This window comes from Lepidochelys olivacea, assembly GCF_965140295.1.
Source record: "Lepidochelys olivacea isolate rLepOli2 genome assembly, chromosome: 18".
Classification (NCBI taxonomy): Eukaryota; Metazoa; Chordata; order Testudines; family Cheloniidae; genus Lepidochelys; species Lepidochelys olivacea.
The window spans coordinates 25,892,663-25,919,228 of record NC_140428.1 but is presented as its reverse complement, the minus strand read 5'-3'; the positions used below and the strand labels follow the sequence as shown (position 1 = coordinate 25,919,228).

The window sequence follows — 26,566 nt, the reverse complement described above, 5'->3', positions numbered from 1 at the left end:
AATGACCCATTTGCAGCATTTATTCCTTCTCGAAGGTCACACATGTCTCCTCTTCGATGCTTGGAAGGAAGAATAAACCCCACTGCCGATATATTAGGCTTTTGTGTGTAGGAGGCAAGAGCTATTCTTTCCAAGGCTGTCATCCGAAGTACAGTTGATACACAGTAGTAATTCCTGTGGCGTACGCCTTAAATATTAAGCCTCAGTGTTATTTGTAGGCCGCATATGGTGGTTAAGCTTTCTGTTAACAAAACTAAAGCAATAAAATATCCATTAGCTTCCCCATAAAATGACTCCATGATGCAAACTGAACATAGTTCATTGGGACAACAAAGAGGAAAAAATGTACAGATGAGCCAATATTCACATGTAACCCTAACCCAGGGTGCTTGGTGTGTCTTTGAGTCAGATCTGCTGCCTTTAATGACAAATACAACATTTTAACTACCTCTGTGCCAGCCCCATCAAATTCAATATAACTGGATCAGGAGTCAGGGAGAGGGCCCATTCTGCCTCCTGCATCGTTTGAAGGATTTTCAATTCTGTTCTGATTAAAACCAATTTTTTTCTAGTGAAGTATTGCCGTCTATATTAAATAGCCTTTTTTCAAACAACATTTTTTTTTTTTTGGCAAACCCTTTGTTGGAATTGTAGACATTTTTTGTATTTCATGAAAAAAATCTGACTTTTTCATTATTTTCTCTACATTGTATCAAAGATGTTATTGCAATTTTTTGTTTTGTTTTGTTCACCCAAAACCTGCTTTTGTTAAATTTTCCAAAAAAACAACCTGCAAAAACCGACGACTACTGCAAATGGAGCCATTCTGAACATTTCAGAATGAAATCAGTTTTGGAGTATTTGTGTGAAAATAGGTTTCATTCTGTGACCTGTTGTCGTTCGGACTGTTGATGCTCTCGTGATGACATTAGGAGCAGACAAAGCCAGGTTGATCTTCAGATCCCAGGCTCGGGCTCAGCTTGTCAGCTTGGGGGGTCGGGGGTGGAATTATCTTTCAGCTTGTAACCTAAACAGTTCTTTGCTTGATTCCCTAAAAGGGAATAGATAAGGAGATTCTACTGTGTAATTCTAAGTCTCTTTTCTAATTACAACTGCACTTTAATGTACAAGATATATAAGATTAAAAAGCTGAGCTGGAAGGGAAATTTTGCTGGGTTCTCAAATGGGAGATTTTAGAGTTACAGATTTACTACATTTACCATTTAAGAATGACTCCTTGCACAGTCAGAGAGGCAGAGCTCAATTCACATGATCATCATCAATGAGTTATAAGATGCATAAAGCAGGTGGCATAAACAGAGGAAACATTTTCTGCTTGATCCGCTTCCAAAGGCTGACCCATCTACAGAGCACACACAGATGGAATTATCTGAACCTCTCTCTCTCTTTCGTTTTGCAGTGTTTCCTGCTGGAATCCTACAGCCTCCCTTCTTTAGCAAACACCAGCCACAGGCACTAAACTTTGGAGGGATCGGGATGGTAATTGGACATGAAATTACTCATGGTTTTGATGACAATGGTGAGAAGAGGGTAAAAAATTATCTAAGCAAAATATTCCTTTTATAATTGCATCGATCACACAGTAGAAAACTAGATGTGGGTGGTAATAGTCTATCTGCACTACAGATGTGTGATTTGGGGTAAATGATCCTTGAACCGATCAGAGAAAATAAAGGTAATGAATTTAAAGAAATTAATTAAATTAATGGCAATACGCCAGAAAATCTGTTACTTTTACAGCAGTAAAATATCAGAAACACTGTCAGTACTAGCCTGTGTGCTGCCTTTCAAAGTAAAATGAAATCTGTGAAACGCATTCTCATGGCAGCACAGGGACACACAGAGTCCTGACCCTAGGGGTCTCTTTATTTTTAAACCCATTTGTTAAAAATAATTGATTTTGTCATTATCATTGACAGGGGCCTAAAATGATTTTGGACATTGAGACTCAATTCTGATACTTTTTTTTTTCATAATCAATAACTCTTTACACATTGGCTTTATTGAATGTGGCTTTTACCTCTATGGGCCCTATATAATTTAAACATAAAACGCTTGCTGTAGCTGTCTGGATACAGATCCATACAGAGCAAGAGGTGTGCTCTGAGCAACAGGATTAGGAACAGAGAAACCAGAATCTTGGTCTTGGTTTGCTCCCTCTATGGCTTTGGCAAAGTCACTTTGACCCTCAGGTTCCTCATCTGTCAATTGCAGAGAGCACTTTCTGTATTTGCAGTTGGGTTGCGAGGATTTAGTGGCTAATTAGGTATAGTATTATTTGTTTCACAGACGTGCATAAGAGGATCACAGCCGTATTGTGCTGGGTATTGGGCATTCGCACAGTAAGAGATAGTCTCTAGCCCCAAGAGCTGATGCTCAAAATAGAGAAGATACAAGTGGGTGTAACAAATACTCAGAAGGGAGGCAGGCGGGAGACAAGGGTACTAGGGAAAGGAAACATGTTTAGAAGTTGCTCTGGTTAGACTGCTAAATGTACCTATAGGAACTGTGTGCCAATATTTAAAGCTGGCAATCAGTCAGGGTCTCTGGACACATAGATCATTTTACCCTGAAACAGTCTCTCTGCCATTCTTTGCTTTCATCAACAGGAAGAAATTTTGACAAAGATGGAAATATGTTTGATTGGTGGAGCAATTTCTCAGCTATGCATTTCAAAGACCAGTCACGCTGCATGGTTTATCAGTATGGAAATTATACATGGGAGCTGGCTGGAGGGCAGAACGTGAGTACACTCCGCAGGATAGAGGGTGGGTAGGATGCCTTTATGAATTAATTTAGCAGATTGGAAAGCAGCTAGTTTGATAGCAATAGAGTCTCAAGCACTTGATCCAAATGCTACAATCTAGGGTTTGAAGCAGGGTCTCTAGAGGTAAAACCACCCCAGTCTTAACTTTATTTCTTATTTTCTTCCAAAGCTACCAGAGCTAAACCAGCCCAGAGAATTAGGGAAACAGAGAGAAGACACAAATTCCTTCTTGATAACAAGAAAAGCTTGATTCCTACTTCCCCAGTTGGAGGAGTTCATTAGTTTTGTTTCTTCATTTATAATTTGATCAGGGGGATTTAAAAAGGATCAGGCAAGTTTAAAGAGAGTGGTAGAACAGAGGAATAGGTAGAATATTTTTTCATCTTCCCAAAATCTGTTCAGAAGATATCTCTAAAGGCATTCAGGTCTAAGGTAGTTTTAGTAATCGAACACAGAAACAGTGAATGAACAGAACCCACTAATAGAGAAAAGTTCCAGGTCCTGACAAACAAAGTCAATCCTAGCTCTAGAAGCCTTCCCTAACCACACCCCCATCTTACACTGCCTCAGCAGCCTTTGGGCTGAGCTTCTTATAACCCTCCGGGCCCCACAATGCTTTGCAGAGCAGGCAAACAAACCAAAGTCAAATACCCAGTTTTGCTTTAAAAGGAGGGTTTCCCCTTTAAATACGGCAACTGTTAACCCCCCCCCCCAACTCATGAAAAGGCAGAAAATTAAAAACAGAGCAAAAGAAAGCAAGCTGCTGTTCTGCTCAATCAGCACATTTCCCCCGCCCCGCCCCTCTGAGCCCAGGCCTGGTGCATGCCTTTAAAAGCAGATGCCTAAGCCCCATTTATACCAATATGGAGAGAAAAAACCCACCTCAGGGCTGGAGATCGTAAGTGGAGGATTGCTGTGCTCTGTAAGCACAGGCTAGGGTGAGGGGTACCCTGGAAATATTATGGAGATTGTGCTTCCTAACCTGGGGTACAAGGCTAGTCTAGCAGGGCAGTGGGGTGTAAAGGAGGCAACAGGACCCTAATGAATTGGGTTCATAGCTTCTTCTGCTGCAAGACCCTGTCAAGCTCTTAGGGCACAAATTGACATGCCCCACCACCCCTTATACACAAAAGGGCTTGTCCCACCAAGAACCACCCCTGGCTGATGGAGAATATACCTTCCCCTCCCCCCCCCCCCAACAGCCCTTTTGCTGTTATTTTCCTAGCCAGCTTCCAATTCTGGTAGACCCTGTACACTCTACCCTGCTGCTTCCGTGACATTAGGTATTATTCCCTTTCAGTCTCTTTCTCCTCCATCAGGGTGTAGTGTTGCTCCCACCCCAGAGGTGGCCGCACATCAGCGGGGAGCATAGTGTTTCTATTTCAACTTGTGAAATGCTTTTGGAGTGGCAGACGTTACACACAGTAAACAAACAATTGCTGTGTTATAGGTCAGTGGAATAAGCACACTGGGAGAGAACATTGCAGACAATGGAGGAGTCCGACAGGCCTACAAGGTACTGCGAGTCGATTCTTGCATGAAAGCCAGAAATTGGTCAGAGCCAAATGTGTTTATTTTCAGGAGAGTGTGTTGGGAGTTACAGGCATCACTCCTGGGACTGAGAGGTGAAGTTTAATACCCCACCAAGGCAAAGTGCCCGGTGCCATAGGGAATTCAGTGAATGCCATTGCATAACACTGTTCAAATGACCAAGGCCCTGAATAGGATCTATGCAAGCACACCCTAATGCCCATGTGGATCCAATCACAAGATCAAGAGTGACCGCAGCCATCCTCCTTATCATTATCTGTAGTGCCTAGGCCCGAACCACAGACCAGGACCCCACTGAGAGGTGCTATGCAAACAGCTCAGGTGAACAAGAAGTGTGGTAATAAATAGGCAGAGAAAAGTTTGAAAGAACCTGCCTCTCGCCAAAGCCCTTCTGACTGAGATTCTTGCTTCAACTTCAATCAGCTTGTCAAATGGTATCTGTCACATGGCAACAGAGCTTTCATTTCTTAGCAACGTGATTTGATGATGATGATTTTTAAAGCACAGCAACCTTCCCCCCCCTTCCCCTCCCCAGTTTACTTTTCTTGCACTTTTCCTCCTGAAACTAAAGCAACATGTCAGGTGTGATAGGTGAGACATCAAAGCATTGATAGAAATATTGCAACACTATCAAGAGAAATATGCATCATAACTGTGAACGATCTCTGCACCCAAATTCACAGTAGAATCCAGCCCCTGAGCTGCCTCTGTTATTTCCCTTGCAAGTTTTATAACCTTTAAGACAGTGACACATGGAAGTTTCCTCTATCTTGTTGCTATTTATTTTGCATGCTCCTCTAGAGCAGAATGAAAATAGCACTCTGTATATTATATATATCAACAGCAGCCTGCCCCTTCCCAAGAGAAGTGTTCTCAATCCTGTGCGTTCTTTTCAGAGCAAGAGAAGGTACATTTGACATTCCAGACGATACCCATCCTGCTGACAGTGGTGCAATTCAGCCTAGCCTGTCCACCTTCTTTATACACACTAGATATCCCGCTGTATGTCTTACTCGCTGCCCTGCAACAGCCGGGAGATGTGCCAGTCCAGACACAAGAGAGACCTGCTGCATCTGGGCCCCTCCTGCTTCTATACACAATGGCTGCAGATATGAGTACTGTATTCACCAGTCTGAATGCTCCTTCCACGTAGAGAAAGTGTGGGACTGTGGAATGTAGTTACTGACATGAAACAGTTCTAAAGTTGTGGTTAACTATGATCTATCTGTATCCCTATTAAAGGGATGGTGGGCAGAGATATGGGGTCAGAGTTAAGGATGTTCATGTAACCTTGCCTCTGAATTCCTTGATTTTTCAAAAAGATAAATATTCGGAATATCCAGGAAGCCTTTAAAATTAAACATTAACTTTGCTGTAGAACACATTGGAAATATGGGAAACAGAGTGGCATGGTGGTAGTTAATGGCCCCTACAGTTCGATCGTCTGAGATTCTTTGCTATGAAACTTGTATTTCTACCATTCACATTAGCTTTAAAGCCTTTTGTTTGGGAATATCTATGTGAGTGAGAGGATATGGTAATAAAATGTTCAGATTTAACTGGCATGAGACACATTAAATTGTCTTCATTATGTCAATGGACCTAAAAAAAGAAAATTGGCCAATTAGTATGCAACAGTAACAGGTAATGGATTTAACTTTGTTCAGGGCTATTATCTGCTATTTTATGAGCAGTTACCTGAAGAGAGAGACACAAAAGTGAGGAGGAAATTTAACTGTCTGCTTTCCTTTTCCTTCCATGGTCATACAGAAAAGTCCCGGGCAATCTGCTGCTATGCTTGTATTTCAAACCACAATCAAGCGCGTGCAGGCTAAGCTAATTGCTTTGAGCTACATCTACATTATCAGATGAATTTTTGTCAGGGCTTCTCAGAACAGTAGCATGTATCCTACGTTGCCATGCCTGTTTGCTGTGGAAAGTGTAGTGAATCCCTGGTCCAGCAGAGTGCTACACCTTTTTGGAGACTCGCAACAGAGTTCATGATAATTAAAGATAAGTCTTTTTAAGATTAGAGATGTTAACCCAAGTGGGCTGCCCAAATTCAAAGCTAAGTAATTACATAGGGCTGATCTAAAATCCCACCTGCAGTTCCATTTGCAGTTATTTTTTAAGAACATAAGAACGGCCATACTGGGTCAGACCCACAGTCCATCGAGCCCAGTGTCCTGTCTTCCGACAGTGGCCCATGCCAGGTGCCCCCAAGGGGATGAACAGAACTGGTAACCATCAGGTTTTTCTTGTTTCCTCAACAGTTAGTCTGCAGCAACACGACAGAAACTGTTTCAGCCCAGAGGTGGCTGCTGATGTGCAAAGTGATCTCGATGTGTTTATATATAAATCTAAAGTTTACACAGCCCTTTAAGATGGAAGGCTCTTTATGAGAATAGATACAAATCACTGCTTTCAAATAAAAATAATTACTAAAGTGTCCAAGGTAAAAGGTAGCAGGACCACGCATTTTTAGGCTGGATTGACCCTATCTGAACAGTGACATTCAGAGAGTAGCCATCATGTCTGACTGGGGAGGCCTCTTGCTAAATGAACTTGTGATCATTTATAGGCCTATTTAAAATGGTTGGAACGTGAAGGGAAGGAGCCACAGTTACCAGGACTTGACCTGACCCACAAACAACTTTTCTTTCTGAACTTTGCCCAGGTAGGAACACACTGGCTTTTGCTCAGAGTTGCATGAAAATATAAACTGGATTATAACGTGTTGAAGCTTATGGACAAAGAATGTGTCCGAATGCTCTTGATCCTCACCAACCTTAGGAAACACCCTCCTATGGACAGGGCTTGTCAACAAAGGGTCCTCTGACCCAACGCTGAAGATGGTTTAACTATTAGCATAGGTAGGGTAAAACTGTTTTGAACACCTTCACAAAAAGGGCATGATTGACACTTGGGGGAAGATGGGTCTTTGGAGACAACTGACTCCCAATAACAGGTGGTTTCTAGAGGACAATCCATGGTGTTAACATCTCTGGGGCCTCTCAAGGACTTGACATCATGGGTGAAATCCTGGCTTCATTGAAGTCAATGGCAAAACTCCTACTAACTTCAATGAGGGCAGGATTTCAGCAGTTGCAACTCCATCGAAATCAATGGAGCTGCACTCACCTCCACATCTTGGCCTGCTAAATTAACCCTCTATTGAGCCACGAGTTTTTAATCCTCTTCCTTGTGTAGGTATGGTGTGGTTCCTACAGACCTGAATACGCCAGCCAGTCTATAAAGACAGATGTTCACAGCCCTTTGAAATACAGGTGAGTCGTAAGGACTTGCGCTAATACTGTATAACCTATTTCACCCCATCACTGCAATGTATCAGAAGGAGAGAGCATGCTTCTGCTGTTTTATGGAGCTAGCAACTGCTTCCTAATGAGTCAACACAATCAAACTGGATTAACCCCCTCCAGGCAAATTTCTGCCAGAATGCCACCACCTTACACACACCTGAAAATAAACCCACTCCTTTATTGAGTCCCGGGAACTTGGCCACACTGACAAGTAGTACGCTTCTTATCTGCATCCCACCCAGAACCTGCCATGGAGGAGCAGAGCACAAAGAAACATGCCATGGATTAGACAATGCAGCAATAAACCAGCCTGGAAAACTCATGCTATTGCTTCTTCGATGAGTCCCCAGGCATTGTTTTTAAAGTCTGACTCTCCCCCTGAACTAATAATTCTATTGTATCATTTCACTGGATTGTCTTCAAGCTGGGTTTAAAACAAAAACTCACTCGTCGGTATAACTGATCAAGGGAAGGGGGGAGGTGTAGGTGTGTACACGTGTATATATTTGAGGAAGAATCCTGTAAGCAAAGGAGGTAAGGAAGAGTAACTTAAAAAATAGAGCCCCAGTACTGCTGTGAGCCACTTTGACTACATTGTGGATCCATGGAGGCACAAGTGTCTCCCCATGTCGTCCTCATTGCCGGAGCAAGACCTGTGTCTAGACTGTACCCCATGGCAGTGCTTGACATTGGCTGGCTGCTCTTTGCAGGCATCTGAGGGCCATCCTTCTACTTCATGGAGTTTGTTTCAGTGGCTGGGCTCCCACTGGCCTCAGCACTAGTTGTGCCGCTGAGGATATTGCATCTTGTCTTATACCTAGATCTGCAATAATCCACCCACCCACAGACCCACTGGCTCTGTGCGGGATCAAAAGCCTGCCAGCATGAAGCTGACTGCAGAATCATAGCCTTAGACAGCATAAGCCGTCTGGGGTAGAGACCATCTCTTATTGTATATGCCCAACACGATGAAGTTGTGATTGAGACCGACAGCCCTGATTCTCTCAAGGACATGCTTGTGTTCTTTCTTGCACTATGTCTTCTGCACGCTGCCTAAGTACAAATAAACCCTTCTTTTTCTCCCTTGTGTTGTCTAGGGTGATGGGATCCTTGCAAAACTTTGAAGCTTTCTCTGAAGCGTTCCACTGTAAGAAGGGCACAGCCATGCACCCTGTAGAGAAATGCAGAGTGTGGTAGCCAAAACAAACAATGATGCTGAAGATGATAATGCTTCGACTGCACGGTCTAAAAACTGAACTGATGTGGCTACCTGCTGAACAGTTCTAGCCAGTGACGTGTCTGATGTTTTCCTGTGCAGTGACAGCTAAGGTTAAGGGTGTAGCTACTGTAGTCAGAATTAAAGAAGCTACAGCTGTCCGGCTTTTCTGGTTCGGCTGGAATGTATGCAGGCATCTCGCAATGTTGTCTGGCCGGGCTGGATTGAAAGCGACAGTATGCTTCAGGAGAAAAACGACTGTTTCAAATGACATCCTGACTGTTAAGATACCACATCAGGGTTACAAAGTCTAGCTCTTTAAAAAATAAAAGCAGATCTATTTTTCAGCAAGGAATATTCACTTTAGTATGTCTTACTAACTAATCCTTTCGCGATTCAGTAAGCCTGTCTGACTTTTCACGGAGTTAATTATTTTTCAATATTCTGATTCAGTTTCTAGTGCACTTCTCCCAAACCCAAGGATAGAGCTAGTTAAACGTATATGCTGTCCACGTAACACTGTCTGCTCGCACCTCTGACTGCTTTGTAGTGCGAGATTGTAATTTGTCTTGATATTTTACAAGGTGAGCTGTATGTTAAAATACCTACTGGCTACTAAGTTAAAGCAAAGCTGAACCACTGTTTTTGCACTTCTTGTTTTGCTCTACTGGGGAAATTTAATGTGATCTCAACACAATGAGATGTAGAGAACTTTTAAAAGAGGAGATTCTCTAGCATTGCCAAGTTCAGAATTACACAGGTCTCTTTCCTTCAGAAATATATTTAAGAGGATGCTTATTCCATTAAGGGTAAATATTTAGAATATTTTAATGGCAAAAGCTTGTTGCTTAATGTAAACAGCAAAACATTTACAGAGGGAAACAATTATCTATTTTTAATCCTGGGCCTTTTTATTTTGCTATAGTCTGCTTTTAAAGATTGAATGTCATTACACTTTAAAAATGCACAAGTCTTGTTAATTTTTATATAAATAAAACTTGTACTGCAGCAAATTGTTCAGGCACTTATCTCTAGAAACAGGCCTGGATTGTTTTCTTCCACGAATGCTAAAATTTCAGAGTAACTAGTACTGAAATGGTCAATCCTTTGTATGGGACTTAAACATTTTCCGTGAAGAATGTTTATTTTTGGTATATGTACCACTACTTATTCTTCATAATTTAACATTTGGTAATGCGTATCTTAACAGATGTCAAACCAAGTTATTAATACACTTGGTATCTATTTAATGCATAAAGAAATTTTTATTTTTATGGAATGCAACTTACCAAAACACTACTGACACTGGATGTAAGATCTATTTTGTGTTTGAGTGTCCATCTAGCAAGCAAGTTTCATTAGCCAAACAAATTAAAGATTGTTCTAAGATGTTTTTTAAAGGGATGGGATTAAATTTGAAGTCATTGAGTTAAAAACAAAAGAAACTGATGCATGCTGGAATTCATTTAATTAAATCAGCACTAATTAACAGTAGCAGCTTTATACGTACCATGAGAGAGAAAGTGTCTAGTTGTCACTGAGATATTTTACTATTTGACAGTAATAGTATAGCCTTACCAAATGAAGTCTGGATAATATTTTCATGTAATACATTACCTTCTCCTGGCAAAATGAAGTTTATCTACAAATTAATGAGAGCGTCTATTACAGCAGAGAACCCCTAATTCATTTATTTTTAATTTCTAGATTAGAAGAATTTATGTAATGACTAACCTATCTGCCCTTCCTCCCACCCCACACCCAACTCAGAGACCTTGTGCTTTCTCAGGGTCTAATCTCTCCTATGTACCACAAAGTCCATGGGAGTTGTGTATGGGAGAGAGAAACCCTTTCCAGTAACATGGGCATTTGCCTTCACTTATGTCTGTAAGCGCCTTGTGCCATTAGTTAGTGCCTGATCCTCAAGATAAGGTGATGGTGCTCAGCACCATCTAGGACTGTGTCTACGCACACAGGTATTGCAGAAGGTATAAACGAGGATAGGATTAAGCCCTTAATATGCTGCTATTCATTGAGCATGGGCTATTTTCATACTTAACTGTATCACATACTGGATCTCAAACATGACCATATACATTAGAGATGCTTGCTCAGGCAGAGATAGTGTATACATACATAAGAATGCTACCTAAGACTCCTGTAACTCCTGGTTTGGGTATTTATCTACACATACATCAGCTGGAGAAAATGGGGGTTTAGGACCCAATGCTGTATAATGCTAGCTGGAGTGTTTAGAACTAAATGGGCTATGTAATACACTGAAATGAAAATTACAGTCAGATTCAAGCCATTAATGAGGTTGGTAAGATATAAGCCAGATTTTCAAAGGCATTTAAGTGCCTAACTTCCAGTGAAAAAAAAATCGATTCAAGTTAGGAGCCTAAATATATTTGAGGATCTGGGCTTTAAAGGCCAGAGACCTTTGAAAATATGGTCCCGAGTCTAGAGGCATAAAACCAAACAGATGAGTCTAGAAACAAGCTTTGCTAGCTTTTTTTTTTTTTTTTTTTGAAAGAAAAATTTACCTCCCCCATAGCCTACTCTAGGATGTATAAAACAAAACCTTCCTCACTGACCTAAAAAGTCTACGTACTGAAATGACAGCTGCAGGTGCAGAACCTTTCCTGGGTCGTTTTCAGGGAGAAAGCATTTGGGGACCTCTGAGTTTTACTGAAGTTTAAACACAACACATCTACTTCCTGTCTGCTAGGAGCTGAAGGCACTTGGTCACTTCCACAGTGAGGCAGGGCTTGTTCAATTAGCTTAGATGATAAAATACTGAGTGTGGTGAAGCTAAAGTGAAGCATGCACCTACCAGTTTAAAAAAAAAAAAAAATCAGTGTTTATTTGGCAAGTTTCAATTACCCTTAATGTTAGGAACCCGGATGTCATTTGTTTCTTGGCAGTTGGATGTTCAATTAAGATTAATCATTCGCTTTAACACCATAAAGGTGATTTAGTTGGAAGAAAACAGGAAGGATAGCCCCTTCACTTGTTAAAATTAAGCACCAAGTTAACATTTGTTAACTCCTCAGTTAACATGCAGTTCTTATGCCTAGTGTATATTAAATTAGATTCCATTTCTAATCAGCACTGTGACACTAAATATACAATTGGAACCATATAACAGGCTACTGCAGCTAGTCTAAAAGTTAACCAGATCCCTTATTCTCCCATTTTATGACATTCTAGATCAAGTATTTCAGACCATTTCTCCTCTTCCCCCGCATTAGAAAGCTATACCTATACAAAGGTCAAGACACTGGTATAGCACCAAAACACAGAAGAAGCCTCAGCTCTGCATTAATGACAGCTCGCAAAGTATTTTCATTCGCAGTTTAAAAAAAACTTCACTGCTTCTTTAAGATTTAGGCTTCTACCATCTTCAAAGCAGAGTGCTTTTCCGCTCTGCTGATAAATTAACCAGAATTGCATGGATAATGCAGTGTAAGATTTAAGCTTCATATTCTGATGAGTGGATGTTTCTAAAAAGCTCTGCTCTAGGAATTATCTGCGGGAAGCCTATAGCTTGTGTTATTGAGGAGGTCAAGACTCTGACTAGGCAAGGTTTGCAATTGGTCCTAGTTCAGAAGTTGTAACCGCTTCATGGTAGGGACCTGGTCTTTGCTAGAGCACAGTAGAAATAAAGTATCGCCCTCAAGTTTTGACAGGTAAGATGCTGTATATGTTTTGCTGTGATCACAGGAAATTAGCCTACATCATAGTTAAATGTGCATCATTAATGTGTACAATAGTCAAGCTGGTCTGAGTGTTTCCTATTTCTACACTGTTTTTAATTAAAATGACTGGTTACAAAGGAGTGTAAAGCACTCGCACTCTGACAAATCAACTTATTTAATCATGGGTGAAACATGACAAATCAAGTGACTATTGTCCATCTCCACTTACACACATTTTCCAGAGTGGGAAACCTATTGCAATAAGTTCATGCAACAGAAAATGATGAGGACAGTTGAAGGTTAAACTCCATCATCAGCATGAGATGACTCCTCTTGGGCATGTCTGCAGTTAGAATATGGCTCTTTAAATGCAACTAGTTGAGCCAATAGCTAATGCACGCTGGCTTTAGGAGGAGGGAGGCATCAAGGCTTTCTCTGGCATCCTTTGCTCCTCGGAGCCTGGATTTAATGACCCTAAAGGCTCATGGTCTGGAATTTTTCCCTGGGAACATAAGGATTATTCAGGGCTAGTGTTAAAGTTTCATCATTAGGAAGATCATGCGGGATAGGTAGGGAGATGGAAGGTAGATAGGGATGCTGGGCTTTCCTCAAAGAGTCTTTTGAATGAGATGGGGTGCCTGTTAAATATTAATTTACCTACAAAGTATTTCTCTGCACCATGGGGGAAAAAAAAAATCTTGAGTCCACTTTTTACTGTAGCTTCAACTTAAGAGTCTATTCAGACACCAGACCCTTGTGCGCAAGCCTTGGATGGGAAGAGAACATAATCTTAGCTCTTTTATTAGAAGGAAGAGCATGCTATGTTCTGGGTGCATACAGCAGGATGATCTGCACCTGCTGTTGCATCCCAGGGTATGTATTCCAACAGCCAACTTCTGCTAAAAAGCTGATTCAAGCTCCCATCTGACAAAGCTGGCCCTGGCCCAGCTTTAGAAGTGTGTTCAGGCATGCTGCCCAGTCACCTTTAAGGGTGAAGTGTTCACACAGATAGATAAAGTTAAGCCACCACTAACACTTGCTAAAGAAGTGTTACCTCCTAGTGTAATGTAGGTTGAAAGAGGACTTCTAACCAGGGAAGAAAGCTAATGGGGGAAGCCTACAAAACTATTAGCACTCGCCACAAAGCAAGGCAGGTTCTCCTTGTTTCAAAATCCTCAGCTGATACTCTTGGTCCCACCTACTGGTCACCTGATCAAAATGATCCCATGGGAAAGCCACCATATTAGCTGCTATTGGTTACAAGGTTGAGCAATAGGGAAAGCTTTGTTATGCTTGTCCAAGACAGTCTGGCACAGCACTCTGCTTTAGAGCATTTATTCAGACTTCAGTGATTTGGCCATTATACAAAAGTATGAATATAGATACAGTGAGGTGAGATTACAGCAGCTATGAAGGTCACCACACTGGCTTCTTTCTTGCTTAAAGAAATTCCCTGCTTCTCTCCATCATCTGGTACAGGCCTCTTCATCGCACTGTAGAGAGACAGTCATTGGGTTAGCAAAGTTGCTCCCTCAAGCCCAAGGGGAGGTGGGACAGGGAAGACACCTAGGAAGCCCTACACAAGACTGGCTCCTTTTACTTCTCTACCCTTGTCCCCCTTTTCTTCTAGCTTCTCTAAACCACTAGGTTAGACCCCTGCTTCATCTTATGGCCTCCATAAAGGCACCTGTGCCTGGAACCCACTTCTGAACCCAACCTGCCACACCTCAAAAGCCATGCTTCCTCCACCTGGTCAAACAAACCCAAATCCACCCTTCCTGGGCAGCTTTCCTTCTCCCTTGAAGCACAAAGGCCCTCAAGCTGTGCACTTCCATATGCAGCAATGATGGCTGCCTTTGGGGCAAAGGGGACAATTGCCCAGGAGATTTAAAAGGGCTGCAGGGCTCTAGGCATAGGTGTCGAGTGGCTGCTGCACACCCCCCCAGCACCCCCCTCCAATCAGCTTGTGCCCCCCCCCGCAGTGCCTCCTGCTTGCCACTATCAGCTGTTTGGTGGCATGGAGGAGGAGCAGGGGGGGTGAGAAGAGGCAGGTGCCAGAATTGCTGTTAGGAGTGATAATTAACACACACCAGGGAGGGGTTTGTTCCCAGTCACCACAGCACATGGATGTTACGGCTTGATTTTTCCCATACATGTTTATGAAGCCTCCCACTTACAGGGGCATCTTTCCATCTGAGAGCGAGTCTGTGCCAGCATAACCAAGTATTTAGGGATTTCAAAGGAAGGGTAGAGGACTGGCTGGGCTTAGTCACGCCACCTCCCTTTTCAGGCCTATTTCTGGCTCTGCTCATCTAAAAGCTGCTTCCTCTGGTAATTGGAACCACCATAGGCATCATTGAGGCTGCCACCATTAACCTTAATGAGACTAATTTGTTGGGGGGCACTGGGTGACTAAGTGGTCAGTCACATATACTGGAGAGTCTTGGGGGGAAGGCACTAAAGTGGACTGGTCTGTTCCTCTCCTACCCACACAGGGTCACTAACTGTTCTACCACACACGTGGGAAAGCCTGATTTCTTTGGAAGTCTTGGACGCTCAGCAAGAGTTAGTGGCACCTACAAACCTCAGCTGTAAGGGGCTATTTGAGCTAATGCTACAGAAATCCTGGGGACAGTTTAGGAAGAGGCAAAATGCATTACACTGTGCTCTGTTCCCAAAGCCCATTAGCCTTAAGAGTGCCCAGTGATTTGCTAATCCTCTTTATTAGCAAGCTGATGGGAATCTCCCTGTCCTGGCCACATCCCTGCTAGAAGGTTTTCCCCTCACACAAAACCAGCAAAGGGAAAGCTGGCATAGTTACCATGGTTTTCCCTTTGGTGTGTGAAAATTGGTAATCCAGTAAAGGTTAGACTGCTGACCCACTAAAAGTCACTATAGGTTGTGTTTTATTAACGTTACCTATAAAAATAACTGAGCAGTGCGAGGGAAGCTTTTCTTTGGAAAAGGAGCTGACATCTAAATGCCCCATAAACTGGGTAGAAAGAGGCCTCTGGAAATCGAGCTGGTGATTACTCAAAACCATCTCACACTGTGGGGTCACTATCCAGAATGTCCTAAAACTTATTGCTTATGGCTGTGTGGGCTTAATATTGAATTAATTGTAGTTTTAAATAAGAGCACGCTTACTTGTATCAATCATTTTGTCAGACAGAAATTGCTGTGTGCCCATGGATTTATTCCTGATACTGCCTGGAGTGAAACAGTGAAGGTACCACTGTTTTGGGTTCTGAAAACCCCAGGTACCAGCAGGAGGATGGCTGGAGCCTCTAGCAGATCTAAGAGTGGGAGGAGACACTTGGCTCAGGACTGCAGCAGGGGAGTTCTAGGAGGAAGAAGGTACTGGGAGCCAGGAGTCCCAGGCTCTAGCCTCACCCAGCTCTAAGAGGGAAAAGGTTCATAAGGACTGAGTCCCCTTTTTGAAAGCTCAAGACAAGCTTGGTTTGTTGTTGATATAGTGCTCTATTTTAACTAGAGCTAGGTAAGATTTAGAGTGAGCTGGCTCCAGCAGGTTCCTTTATTTTTAAAATGTTAGCTCAGTTTCCATCATTAGAGGAAACAGCTCTTACCTGAGGTTTCACGCCTTCTTTAACACTTGCCGAGATCCCAAGGCTTTTGGCAATTGTTTCCAAGGGAACATAGTCACCAGGTGAATCCTGTATGAAGTGCAGGAGCAATTTCTCTCCACCTGAAAAAGGACAGGATGTATTTAAGGACATTACAAATGACAAGCATTGGTCAGCAAGGCAGCAAAATGTATGTAGCCTTTAATAAGGGATCACTGATTGACAGCCAGCCCCATCCACATCAAAACTGGAACAGCTCACATGCACCCCAATGAGAGAGAGTGAACCACAGACTGGAAAACACTTTAGGGGTGAGAGATCAGGTTGCCCTCCATGCCCCATTCAAGCCTTCAGTCTCAGGGCTGGGTCTACACTGGAATTGCTACAGCAGCAGACTCTCTATGCTGACGGGAGAGCGCTCTCCCCTCAAATTACTCACTCCACCTCCCTGAGCAATGGTAGTTATGCCAGTGGTAGACGCTCGCCTGCCAACATAAGCGCTGGTGTAGACAGGGCTAGGTCAGTGTAATTTACATCACTCAGGGAGCACCTCTGAACAACTTAAGTTATACCAAAGTAGAGCACTAGTGTGTACGAGCCCTTTGTCTGCCAGCTGACCCACACTCTCACGTGAATTCCAGGTGCAGCAGTTCTAGGGTAGCATGGGGCTTTTCCTAAAGCCTGTAGGAACACTGAGGTTTCCAACAATTACATAACCTAGCATCACTACCGGGTTGGCAAACGATAAATACAGGCTGCGTTCGTCACAAGTGTTTGCCAGCTCCCCTTTGAGAAGTCATGCAGAATGGAGAGCCGTCTGACCCTTGTGTGACTTGAGACTCAAGCTAGAACTCCGACTTCGTAGAGGGCTATTTTATTAAAGGGGAAGCAGCATGTACTGTGCTCAGACATTCTACACATCCAGCTGGGACAGGTGCACTCCGGATTTCCTATTGCTTTACACTCTAGCATCTAAACATCATGTTAGCCACAAAGTTTCTCTGTTTACTGTAGAAGAGGCGGCATTTTAGCTAGTGAGTTGGTGTTTTGTTAAATTGTTTTCAGAAGAGTGTTTAGACAATAAGAAAAAGGAGGACTTGTGGCACCTTAGAGACTAACCAATTTATTTGAGCATGAGCTTTCGTGAGCTACAGCTCACTTCATCGGATGCATACTGTGGAAAGTTTAGATTATACACACACAAAGCATGAAACAATACCTCCTCCCACCCCACTCTCCTGCTGGTAATAGCTTATCTAAAGTGATCACTCTCCTTACAATGTGTATGATAACCTGGATTTGTGCTGGAAATGGCCCAACTTGATTATCATACACATTGTAAGGAGAGTGATCACTTTAGATAAGCTATTACCAGCAGGAGAGTGGGGTGGGGGGAGGTATTGTTTCATGCTTTGTGTGTGTATAATATCTTCTAAACTTTCCACAGTATGCATCCGATGAAGTGAGCTGTAGCTCACGAAAGCTCATGCTCAAATAAATTGGTTAGTCTGTAAGGTGCCACAAGTACTCCTTTTTTTTTTGCGAATACAGACTAACACAGCTGTTACTCTGAAACCTGTTTAGACAATGTTTTCTACCATACTGCCACCTGCTGGTAAGAGCTGGACCCAACTTCTAAAAACTGCAGAATGCAGCATTAGAGAAAAAACGATGACAGATTCATAGATATTAAGGTCAGAAGGGACCATTATGATCTAGTCTGACCTCCTGCACAACGCAGGCCACAGAATCTCACCATCCACTCCTGTGAGAAACCTCTCACCTAAGTCTGAGCTATTGAAGTCCTCAAATTATGGTTTAAAGTCTTCAAGGAGCAGAGAATCCTCCAGCAAGTGATGCATGCCCCATGCTACAGAGGAAGACGAAAAACCTCCAGGGCCTCTTCCAATCTGCCCTGGAGGAAAATTCCTTCCTGACCCCAAATATGGCAATCAGCTAAACCCTGAGCATATGGGCAAGATTCATCAGCCAGATACCCAGGAAAGAAGTTTCTATCCATGCTATAAAAACATTTTAGGAAGTTTTCTGGGCCTGACAGAGGTCTGACATTTCACATATCTTGGCAGCATTGTAAGCACAACAGGTGGAGCAGATGAAGACATTAAAGCCAGAATAGTGAAAGCCAGGCATGCCTTTGTAACACTAAAGCTGATCGAGAAACAAAAATCTTGCCACCCAAACTAAATTTGAATATTTAACATCATTGTAAAGTCAGTTTTACTATAGGGCACTAAACTTGGAGACTTAAGACCTTACTATCTAAACTTCAAGTTTTTGTTATCAGCTGCCTTAGACAAATTCTCAATATCAGATGGCCAGAAAAAAAAAAAAAAATCACAAAGAAGAACTCTCAAGGAGGACAAAAGAGAAACAGAAAAGAGAGGAATTTACAAAATGAAAATGGAGATGGCTGGGACATGCATGGAGGAAAGACCTGGACAACATAAGACAGGTGTTTGACTAAAACCCCCTGAGCAAGAGGCGATGAGGTGGAAAAGCACAGTAGTAACAAAACTGAAAGCTATCAAAATGAACTGGAGAGAAGCAAAGACTACAACAGAAGACTAGCAAAGACAGGCAGTGGTGAAAGCCCTGTGTTCCACATAGACTAGAGAGGCATAAAAGAGAATAGAATTAAGAGGAATTATAAGAGAATGTGAGGCAGACAACTTTGGCATCAAGTTGACATCTCCAGATAGGACAACTAACGTGCAACTGCTTGGTCATGAGGCTAGAAAAAAAGAGCAGATTGTGGGATTGGGAAAAAACAGAAATCAAACCTCTTTGTCTGAGGCAGCCTATGCAGTCATGAATGGATGGGGACAGAGAAGATGTATTCTCTAGTATGGCAGGGTGGTCACCCCACCACGCCTTGAAGGGCTTAAAACAGCCCTAAGAGAGGGCTGTAGCCAGAGGAAAGCTAGGCTGATTGGGGGTGGGTCAGATCTCAAAACAGGCTTGAGCATGTTCAGCTAAGACCCCACAGCATGGACAGCTCCCATTGCACAGATGGGCCAGGGCTCTGCATTAACTCCACTATTTGCGAGGTACCAAGTTTCAGCCAGAAGAGATTTCCCTCCCAGACAGAGCCCTTGTATACTCTTGTTAACTGCATACTTTTAAGTACAACTGAAGGCAGATGCCTGACCCACTATGCAGGCCATGGACCTGCCAAGCAGTGCCTGCTCAAAGGTGGATCTTAGTTTGTAGGCAGTAGTAACAACTAAAAAACCCCACGCTTTTTCCAGGGTCTGAGAAAGTGAATTAAACAAATACCATGAAAGACTCCATTAAGCAGAGCATTTGAAAGGATGGCATCCATTCGTGACCAACTGATACAGCAAACAGATCTCAGATGCTTGCCTAGCAGTTTTCCCTTTGTCAGGTTTCCCCACCACCCCACTCTGCTAGTTAGCTGCGAATCCTCCCTACCCTCAACCCAGTTGTCTTGCCTTCTTGAGGCAGGATTTCAGTGTGATAGCTTCTAAAGCCTTCTCCAGGCATAGGCTCTTCGATCAGCCAAATTGCTCCAAACAGGTCATCTAGAAATGTGTCCTTCACCAGCTACGGCCAGTTATCTGGTAGTTTTGACAAATGGATTTGCATTTATTTACCTTGACTAACTATTATTGTTCCTCCACTCTGCAAGAGGTCACCACTGAAGTTGCCTTGGATGCCGTCTGCATTTGCCTGAGGGAAAAATAAAGCCCAAGTCCATTGCAAATGTGATACAAAGGCCTTCTCTTGAGGATGCTCAGGGCCTCTCTAAACCCACTCAAGCCAGTGGGACAAAAGGAGTCCAGATGCACCCATTGAAGTCATGCAAATGCACAAGTCTGGTCAGGCCTGGCCTTTAGAACAGTGCTTCTCAACCTTTCCAGACTACTGTACCCCTTTCAGATGTACCCCCAAGCTTCACCTCCTCACTTAAAAACTACTTGCTTACGAAATCAGACAAATACAACAGTGTCATAGCCACACTATTGCTGACAAGTTGTGTGCTCTCACCATATAGTTATAAAATATATCAATTGGAATATAAATATTGTACTTGCATTTCAGTGTACAGTCTATAGAGCTGTATAAACAAGTCATTGTCTGTATGAAATTTTAGTTTCTACTGACTTTGCTGGTGCTTTTTATGTAGCCTGTTGTAAAACTAGACCAATATCTAGAGGAGCTGATGTACCCCCTGGAAGACCTATGAGTACCCCCAGAGGTACACATACCCTGGTTGAGAACCACTGTTTTAGAGGGTGCATTTCCTACTATCTAGGATCTCACCTTCGTGACAACTTCTCGAACTGGTTTCCCCAGAGCAGCAGGAACTATACTCAAGGCATTGTACCTGGGGGGGGGAAGAAAGGATATGTTGGCCATCTGAAAGGTTGAGGGGCCCCATCCTCTTCTACTCTAATTCAGCTTAGTCAGTGGAGCTGCACCAGTTTACACCAGCTGAGAATTTGATCCCAATAATTAAACTCTCAGAGAGATCAGCACTCATTACATGCAGCTTGCTATTGAACAGTCACATTAGCCAGGGGTTCTCAAATTCATTGTACTGCAGCCCCCTTCGGACAACAAAACTACATGACCCCACGGGCAGCAGGGGTGGGCACGGAGGCAGAGGGGGCCGCAGCCCAAGCCCTGCCACCCTGGGTGAGGGGGCTGCAGCCAGGGGAGGAAAAAGGAGAAAGCTGAATTTGACTCATTGTAATGAGCACCCTAAGCACCACCAGTGATCCCTGTGGTTCGGGAGTTCCAGCACACTGGCACTAGCTAGCCAGAAGCCACTCCGTTCGGGATCTCACTGGTATGCCTAGGCTTTTAGTTTTGATCCAAGCCTTGTGTGTTTGCCTAGGTCTCGAACCAAGTACAGAGACTTAAACATTAATGATCACCAGGGTAACAAAGCGACAGGCAAGAGGTGGAGCCCCAGGTGGGTTTGTACTGAGGGAGCCTTGCAGTTTGCCATGTGGCAGCCCTTCCCACGGGAGTCGGAGACCATTAGAACGACACTGGGGCAAAACAGTCTTTTCACTCTGAGGAGGGGGTGCTGCCTTCTGCTACAACGGGCCCCAGCCATCTTAGCTACATCCCTTCAAATCGCTTTGATTCAGGGCAGAGGTTCTCTTAGACTAGGGACAAGTAGTCAATAGGGGCCACTCACCTTTTGAAACCCAGGTCATTGTAGCACTGCTTAGTCTCATCAAGATAGAGTTCTGGGGAGGGGAAAAAGGGGAGGTTAACACAGCCAGGGTAGATGTGCTGTCTCAGCAGTATGTGTTTTATGCCAGTCTGCCAAAAAGAAAATAATTTCAGTAGCAGACAGCCAGCCAGCCAAGCAGCTCATAGTCAAAACATGACTCATCTCTAGAGCAAGCTCACAAAATAGCTTTATCATCCAGCAAGATATTGCCTCAAACCTAGTTGTTGCCCTCCCCCCCCATGCCTATAATCCACAGAAGAGAGCTTCCCTGCAAGCACTCCAGACACTTCACCAATGCACGTGCTGCCAGGCACACACCCCTGTAGTGTCTACAGGCCATCAGCGGTGTTGCAGGAGGATCCATAGCAGAGTTTTATGCTGAAGAAGGGTGTGGCATGAATGTTACTCAGGAGACTGGCTCAATGGCTTGGCATGAAGGCAGGCACATTTGGGGGCATGGACAGGGCAGGGGTAAGAGGAGCACTCAGAAGTGTGGTGGAGCTCAGGCAGGAAATCAGGTTCTGAAGAGCTAGTCAAGAGTGGGCCAGATCTGCAGATACAGGTAATCAGTGGGTGGGAGGCAATGGGTAACATGCAGCCAGAGACAAGCAGGTGACTTTAAGCCACCTTCCCAACCCCCAGATCCTGGTCCCAGCACTGCACCCAGCTGGCCCTAGTACAAGTTAGCAAGCTAGCAAAGATGCTCAGCTCTGAAGTCTGGACTGTCAGTCCCGATTTTAGAGGCTGGAGAAAGGCATTTGCTGGGCAGTGCAAGAAGCTGACGTTATCCACAGAGCATGTACAGCAGGCTTCCCCATGCAGCCCTTCCAGTCGGGCTGGGGCTGGTTCTAGAGGATATGCCCAGGGGCAGGGCAGACTCCATGGCCATCATGTCCTTGGCCTCTCTGCTGAGACTGCCAGCAATACACAGGTCTCCTCCACCTGGTTGTGCAAGTGGAATTTAACCTTCCAAGCAGCCGCTTAAGCCAAGCCCGCTGAAGCCATGAAGTACTAACTACCCCTTGTTCACGTCCTTCACCTCACAACTGCCCAGCATACACAGGAATGAAATACAAGAACAATTCTAGCATGGAAAGGGTGCGGGGGGGGTATTACCTAGTCAGAACTCCATGGGGCTAGTCCCAGCTCTGCCTTCAGCTTGTTGGGAGTCCCATTTTAAGCTCTCTTCTGTCAGTTCATGGTGGTCCTATAGCCACCTTGTTACACAACCCACCACTACTAAAAGTCCCGTCTCCCCCCCCCCATGCCCTGCTATGGGGGGGTCCCCATCTGGCACAGAATCAGCCGAGGGCAGCACATCTGGGCAGAAGAGGTTGTGCTCAGGGCAGGCCTGCACTCTGGCTATTCTCCAGCTGACAAGGAGCTCAGCACAGTTAGGGCAGCCCCAGAATAAGGAGGCATGGTCTAGTAACGTTTGCAGAGAGATACAGATTATGGTAAAAAGAAAAGGAGGACTTGTGGCACCTTAGAGACTAACCAATTTATTTGAGCATGAGCTGTAGCTCACGAAAGCTCATGCTCAAATAAATTGGTTAGTCTCTAAGGTGCCACAAGTCCTCCTTTTCTTTTTGCGAATACAGACTAACACGGCTGTTACTCTGAAACCTGAGATTATGGTAAGTTATCTGTTTGATCCGGACTTTAGCTGTGACACAGAGTAGGGGCCCCAGACCTGAAGACGACTCTGGGGAGCTTGAGCACTCGTCTCTCTCACCAACAGCAGTGGGTCTAATAAAAGGTATTCCCTCACCCGCCAGGTCTCTCCAATATCCTGGGACCAGCACGGCTCCAACAACACTGCCTCTCACTTAACCACTTCCCCGCCATTGCAGGAAGCTCAGGCCTTAATGAGCCTCAGTCCCTCCTATTCTCTGCCTGTGACACATAATAGCAGAGTCTCCCAGGGGCTGTAAGGCTTGGGGGTCTAATTTCAGTTGCTGGGTTTAGTGTGCAGGTGCTGGGTGGCCTATGACACACCCAGGAGGGCAGGCTAGGTGATTTGGTCACCCCTTTTGGCCTTGAACTCGGAGTCTCTGCACTCCCGGTTTTGCACGAGCATGGGGATGAATAAAGGCTCCTGTACCTTGCTCTATGAGCTGGGAGCCGCACTTCCCCAGGTGAGAGACAGGAGAGCTCAGAAACTCTTGGAGGTGGAAGTTCCCAGACACTAGTCCTACCTCCTTTGAAGTAGTTCCCATCGATGAACTCCTGCAGGCCTATGCTCTCCGGCCCGACACCGATCAGGCGGACGTTGACACTGTCCAGCAGGTCTTTCAGTTTGCTGGTCTCCTTGGCAATCCAGCGGCAAACCTGGCAGCCAAACCGCCGCAGGAAGAGCACCACACATGGCTGGTCCCTCCACAGGGCCCGCAGCTCCACCACCTACAGAGAGGCATTACCAGTAGCCACAGAGCCAGCACCAGGAAAGCATCCTAATACTGGTTGCAGAACTTACAGGTTATAGCAACCTCATAAAATTCAAGGGCCATCGTCCATTGGCAAACTCTCCAGGCTGTTTGTTTGAATAGTTAGCAGGAGTTTCCAGGTACAGTATTAGAGGGATCGTTAGCTCTGTCCCCACTTTGTGGTTTACAGCCACGTTGTCTGGTTTTAGAGAGAAGTGGAGCAGAGAAACATGGTGTGAAAAGCCCTCACTGAGGAAATTGACAATGCACAAAAAGAAAAGGAGGACTTGTGGCACCCTAGAGACTAACCAATTTATTTGAGCATAAGCTTTCGTGAGCTACAGCTCACTTCGTCAGATGCATTCGCTCATGAAGTGAGCTGTAGCTCACGAAAGCTCATGCTCAAATAAATTGGTTAGTCTCTAAGGTGCCACAAGTCCTACTTTTCATTTTGCAACTACAGACTAACACGGCTGCTACTCTGAAACCTGACTATGCACAGGAAACCTTGACAAGGCCTATACAGGAGAGGCCCGATGGTCAAGCATACACAGCCCCCAGCACTGGGGCCAAACTAACAGGAGTTCTCAGTGGGAGCTAGGCATTGCAGATAACAGAGCCTATATTGTGGGGCTAAATGAGAACTGAGCTCTTTTGAAAATCTGGCCAGTAGCAGATAAACTGATGAGGTTTATCTCTAACAGGTTAAAAACAGAGTTTGGGGGATGATCACTACTAGGATAAGGCAAGCTTTTTCTTTTTTAGACAGGAAGTGTTATTATTACACTGACTTGTGTCCCTTCCACTTGAGGTAGAAGGAGATTATTGTTATATTAATTATTATTAGGAGTCTGAAAAACAAAACAAGAACCACCCACCATCAAAGAGGGCATTTAACAGAACCTGCTGAGGTTTATGAGGGACACATGATCAACATCATGGCCCTGCTAAACTCCCTGCTGCATTTGCTACTCATCAGTCTAGTTTTAAAGTAGGCCAAAGCAAGGTACAGCTGGCTGAGAATTAATTAAGATGGCTGTGGCCTGTGCAGACAAATAAACAAAACAGCCACCAACCACAGCAACATGGTAGCGAAGAGATTTAGAATCACAGAATATCAGGATTGGAAGGGACCTCAGGAGGTCATCTAGTCCAACCCCCTTCTCAAAGCAGGGCCAATCCCCAATTTTGCCCCAGATCCCTAAATGGCCCTCAAGGATTGAACTCACAACCCTGGGTTTAGTAGGCCCATGCTCATTAAGACGTGTCTAGGGTGATCAAGAAACAAGCAGCATTTCCATAACCGATTAGGAAACATTTTCGCGGGGTGTCTGTCTCTCTCGCCCCCCCCCCCCCAGTTCAAAGGGGTTTTAAACACGTTTTAGACACGGCAGTGAGGACAAGAGACGGCTGGCAGCGGGAAGGAGACCGGCTGGACTGACCCCGACCCGGGGCAAACCCCTCGCCCCCCGGCAGTGCTAGCTCAGGGTCCAGCCCCAGGCTCGCTTCCTGGGGACCCCTCTCCCCCCAGCCGGGCTCCCCGGGGCCGGGAGAGGTGCGTACGCCCTCCACCCGTGGGGCGCCCCCACCCACGACAGCCCCAGCCCCGCTCACCTGCCCGCTCACTGCGTGCTTCAGCGTGTCGGCTCCCACTTTGGCGAGATCCACCGCGGCCATGGTCAGCTGCGCCCGTGACGCCCCTGCTGCCCGCGGGCCTCCTTATAGCGCCCGCCCGGCAGCGATCAGCTGCTGGGCCGGGCACACGCGTGACCCGGCCGGCAGGGGGCCACGCCCTTCTCCTCGCGAGGCAGGAGCTACCAGCCAATCAGCGCCTCCCGGGGCCGGACGGGCGGGGCTAGAGCGGGTCTGCCTCAAGGGGCGGGGCAGGGCTGGGGAGAAGAAAGGGGGTGCGGAGATTAGCAGGGCAGGGAGCGTTTGCAGGGAGGGAAAGGCCCAGGGGGCTTGTGCAATGCATGGCTGGGGTGACTGGACGAAGGGGCGAATGGAGAAATACTTGCAGAGGTTGCACAGAGGCTGAGCTGTGCCATGTCCTATGGGGGAAGCGGGATCACAGAACCATAGACCTGGAAGGCACCTGGAGCGGTCATCTAGTCCAGTCCCCTGCACTCAAGGCAGGACTGAGTATTGTCTAGACCATCCCTGACAGGTGTTTGTCCAACCTGCTCTTAAAAATCCCCAGTGATGGAGATTCCACCGCCTCCCTGGGCAATTTATTCCAGTGCTTCACCACTCTGACACTTAGCAAGTTTTTCCTAATGTCCAACCGAAACCGCCCTGGCTGCAATTTAAGCCCATTGCTTCTTGTCCTGTCCTCAGAGGGATGCAGGAGACTGGCAATGATACAGACTGCACTGGCTACGGGGTTCTGCACAGCACCTCTGGAAAAAGGAAATAAGCCTGTCGTGCCTAATCATGCAGAAGGTAGTTGTAGAAGGATTTGTGCAAAATCTACAGGGGACTGAAATGAGGGTGTGCAAGAGTTAAGAGGTAGAAAGTTTTGCAAAGCATTTGCATGGAAGGGTGTGTGTAATGAGAGGGGCCAGAAGTGAACCCGTCCAGAGCAAGGGTGAGATGATGCAAAGGCATCGTAAGGTTGCATGAAGGGGTCTGTGCAATACCTGGGGTACAGAAATAGCAACACACAGAGTGGTTAAATCCTGAGCACGGTTATTAAAAATCAGTGCGCGCTGGCACTTTATCCTGCAGATCATTCAGGGCTTGGTTAGAAG

The 26,566-nt window shown here is 45.0% G+C and overlaps 2 protein-coding genes across 6 annotated transcripts in view; one reads left to right on the top strand and one right to left on the bottom strand.

Moving 5' to 3' along the window:
• Positions 1-9,791, top strand: part of MMEL1 (membrane metalloendopeptidase like 1) — a 60,658-nt gene extending 50,867 nt beyond the window's left edge. For all 5 annotated transcript variants that reach the window (XM_084651664.1, XM_084651663.1, XM_084651662.1 and 2 more), the window contains 6 exons: positions 1,421-1,540; positions 2,631-2,764; positions 4,239-4,304; positions 6,921-7,016; positions 7,550-7,626; positions 8,757-9,791. In XM_084651664.1, coding sequence (XP_084507790.1) covers positions 1,421-1,540; positions 2,631-2,764; positions 4,239-4,304; positions 6,921-7,016; positions 7,550-7,626; positions 8,757-8,856 — 593 coding nt within the window. In that variant the 3' untranslated portion in view covers positions 8,857-9,791. The remainder of the gene's footprint in view (positions 1-1,420; positions 1,541-2,630; positions 2,765-4,238; positions 4,305-6,920; positions 7,017-7,549; positions 7,627-8,756) is intronic.
• A 4,104-nt stretch (positions 9,792-13,895) lies between these two features.
• On the bottom strand, positions 13,896-25,619 carry PRXL2B (peroxiredoxin like 2B). Its single transcript, XM_084651459.1, has 7 exons — positions 25,431-25,619; positions 23,589-23,793; positions 21,352-21,403; positions 20,466-20,529; positions 19,796-19,871; positions 16,164-16,282; positions 13,896-14,069 (listed from the first exon to the last, which is right to left on the bottom strand). The coding sequence occupies exons 1-7, from the start codon at positions 25,491-25,493 to the stop codon at positions 14,043-14,045; spliced, it is 606 nt and encodes a 201-aa protein (XP_084507585.1). The 5' UTR covers positions 25,494-25,619; the 3' UTR covers positions 13,896-14,042.
• Positions 25,620-26,566: the final 947 nt, after the last annotated feature.

Coding starts and splice junctions, on each gene's coding strand:
- PRXL2B (XM_084651459.1), bottom strand. CDS start 25,493: ATGGCCGCGGTGGATCTCGCCAAAGTGGGAGCCGACACGCTGAAGCAC. Junction 23,794..25,430: donor AGCACGCAGTGAGCGGGCAG/GTGAGCGGGGCT, acceptor GCCTCTCTGTAG/GTGGTGGAGCTGCGGGCCCT. Junction 21,404..23,588: donor TGGGAACTACTTCAAAGGAG/GTAGGACTAGTG, acceptor TCCCCTCCCCAG/AACTCTATCTTGATGAGACT.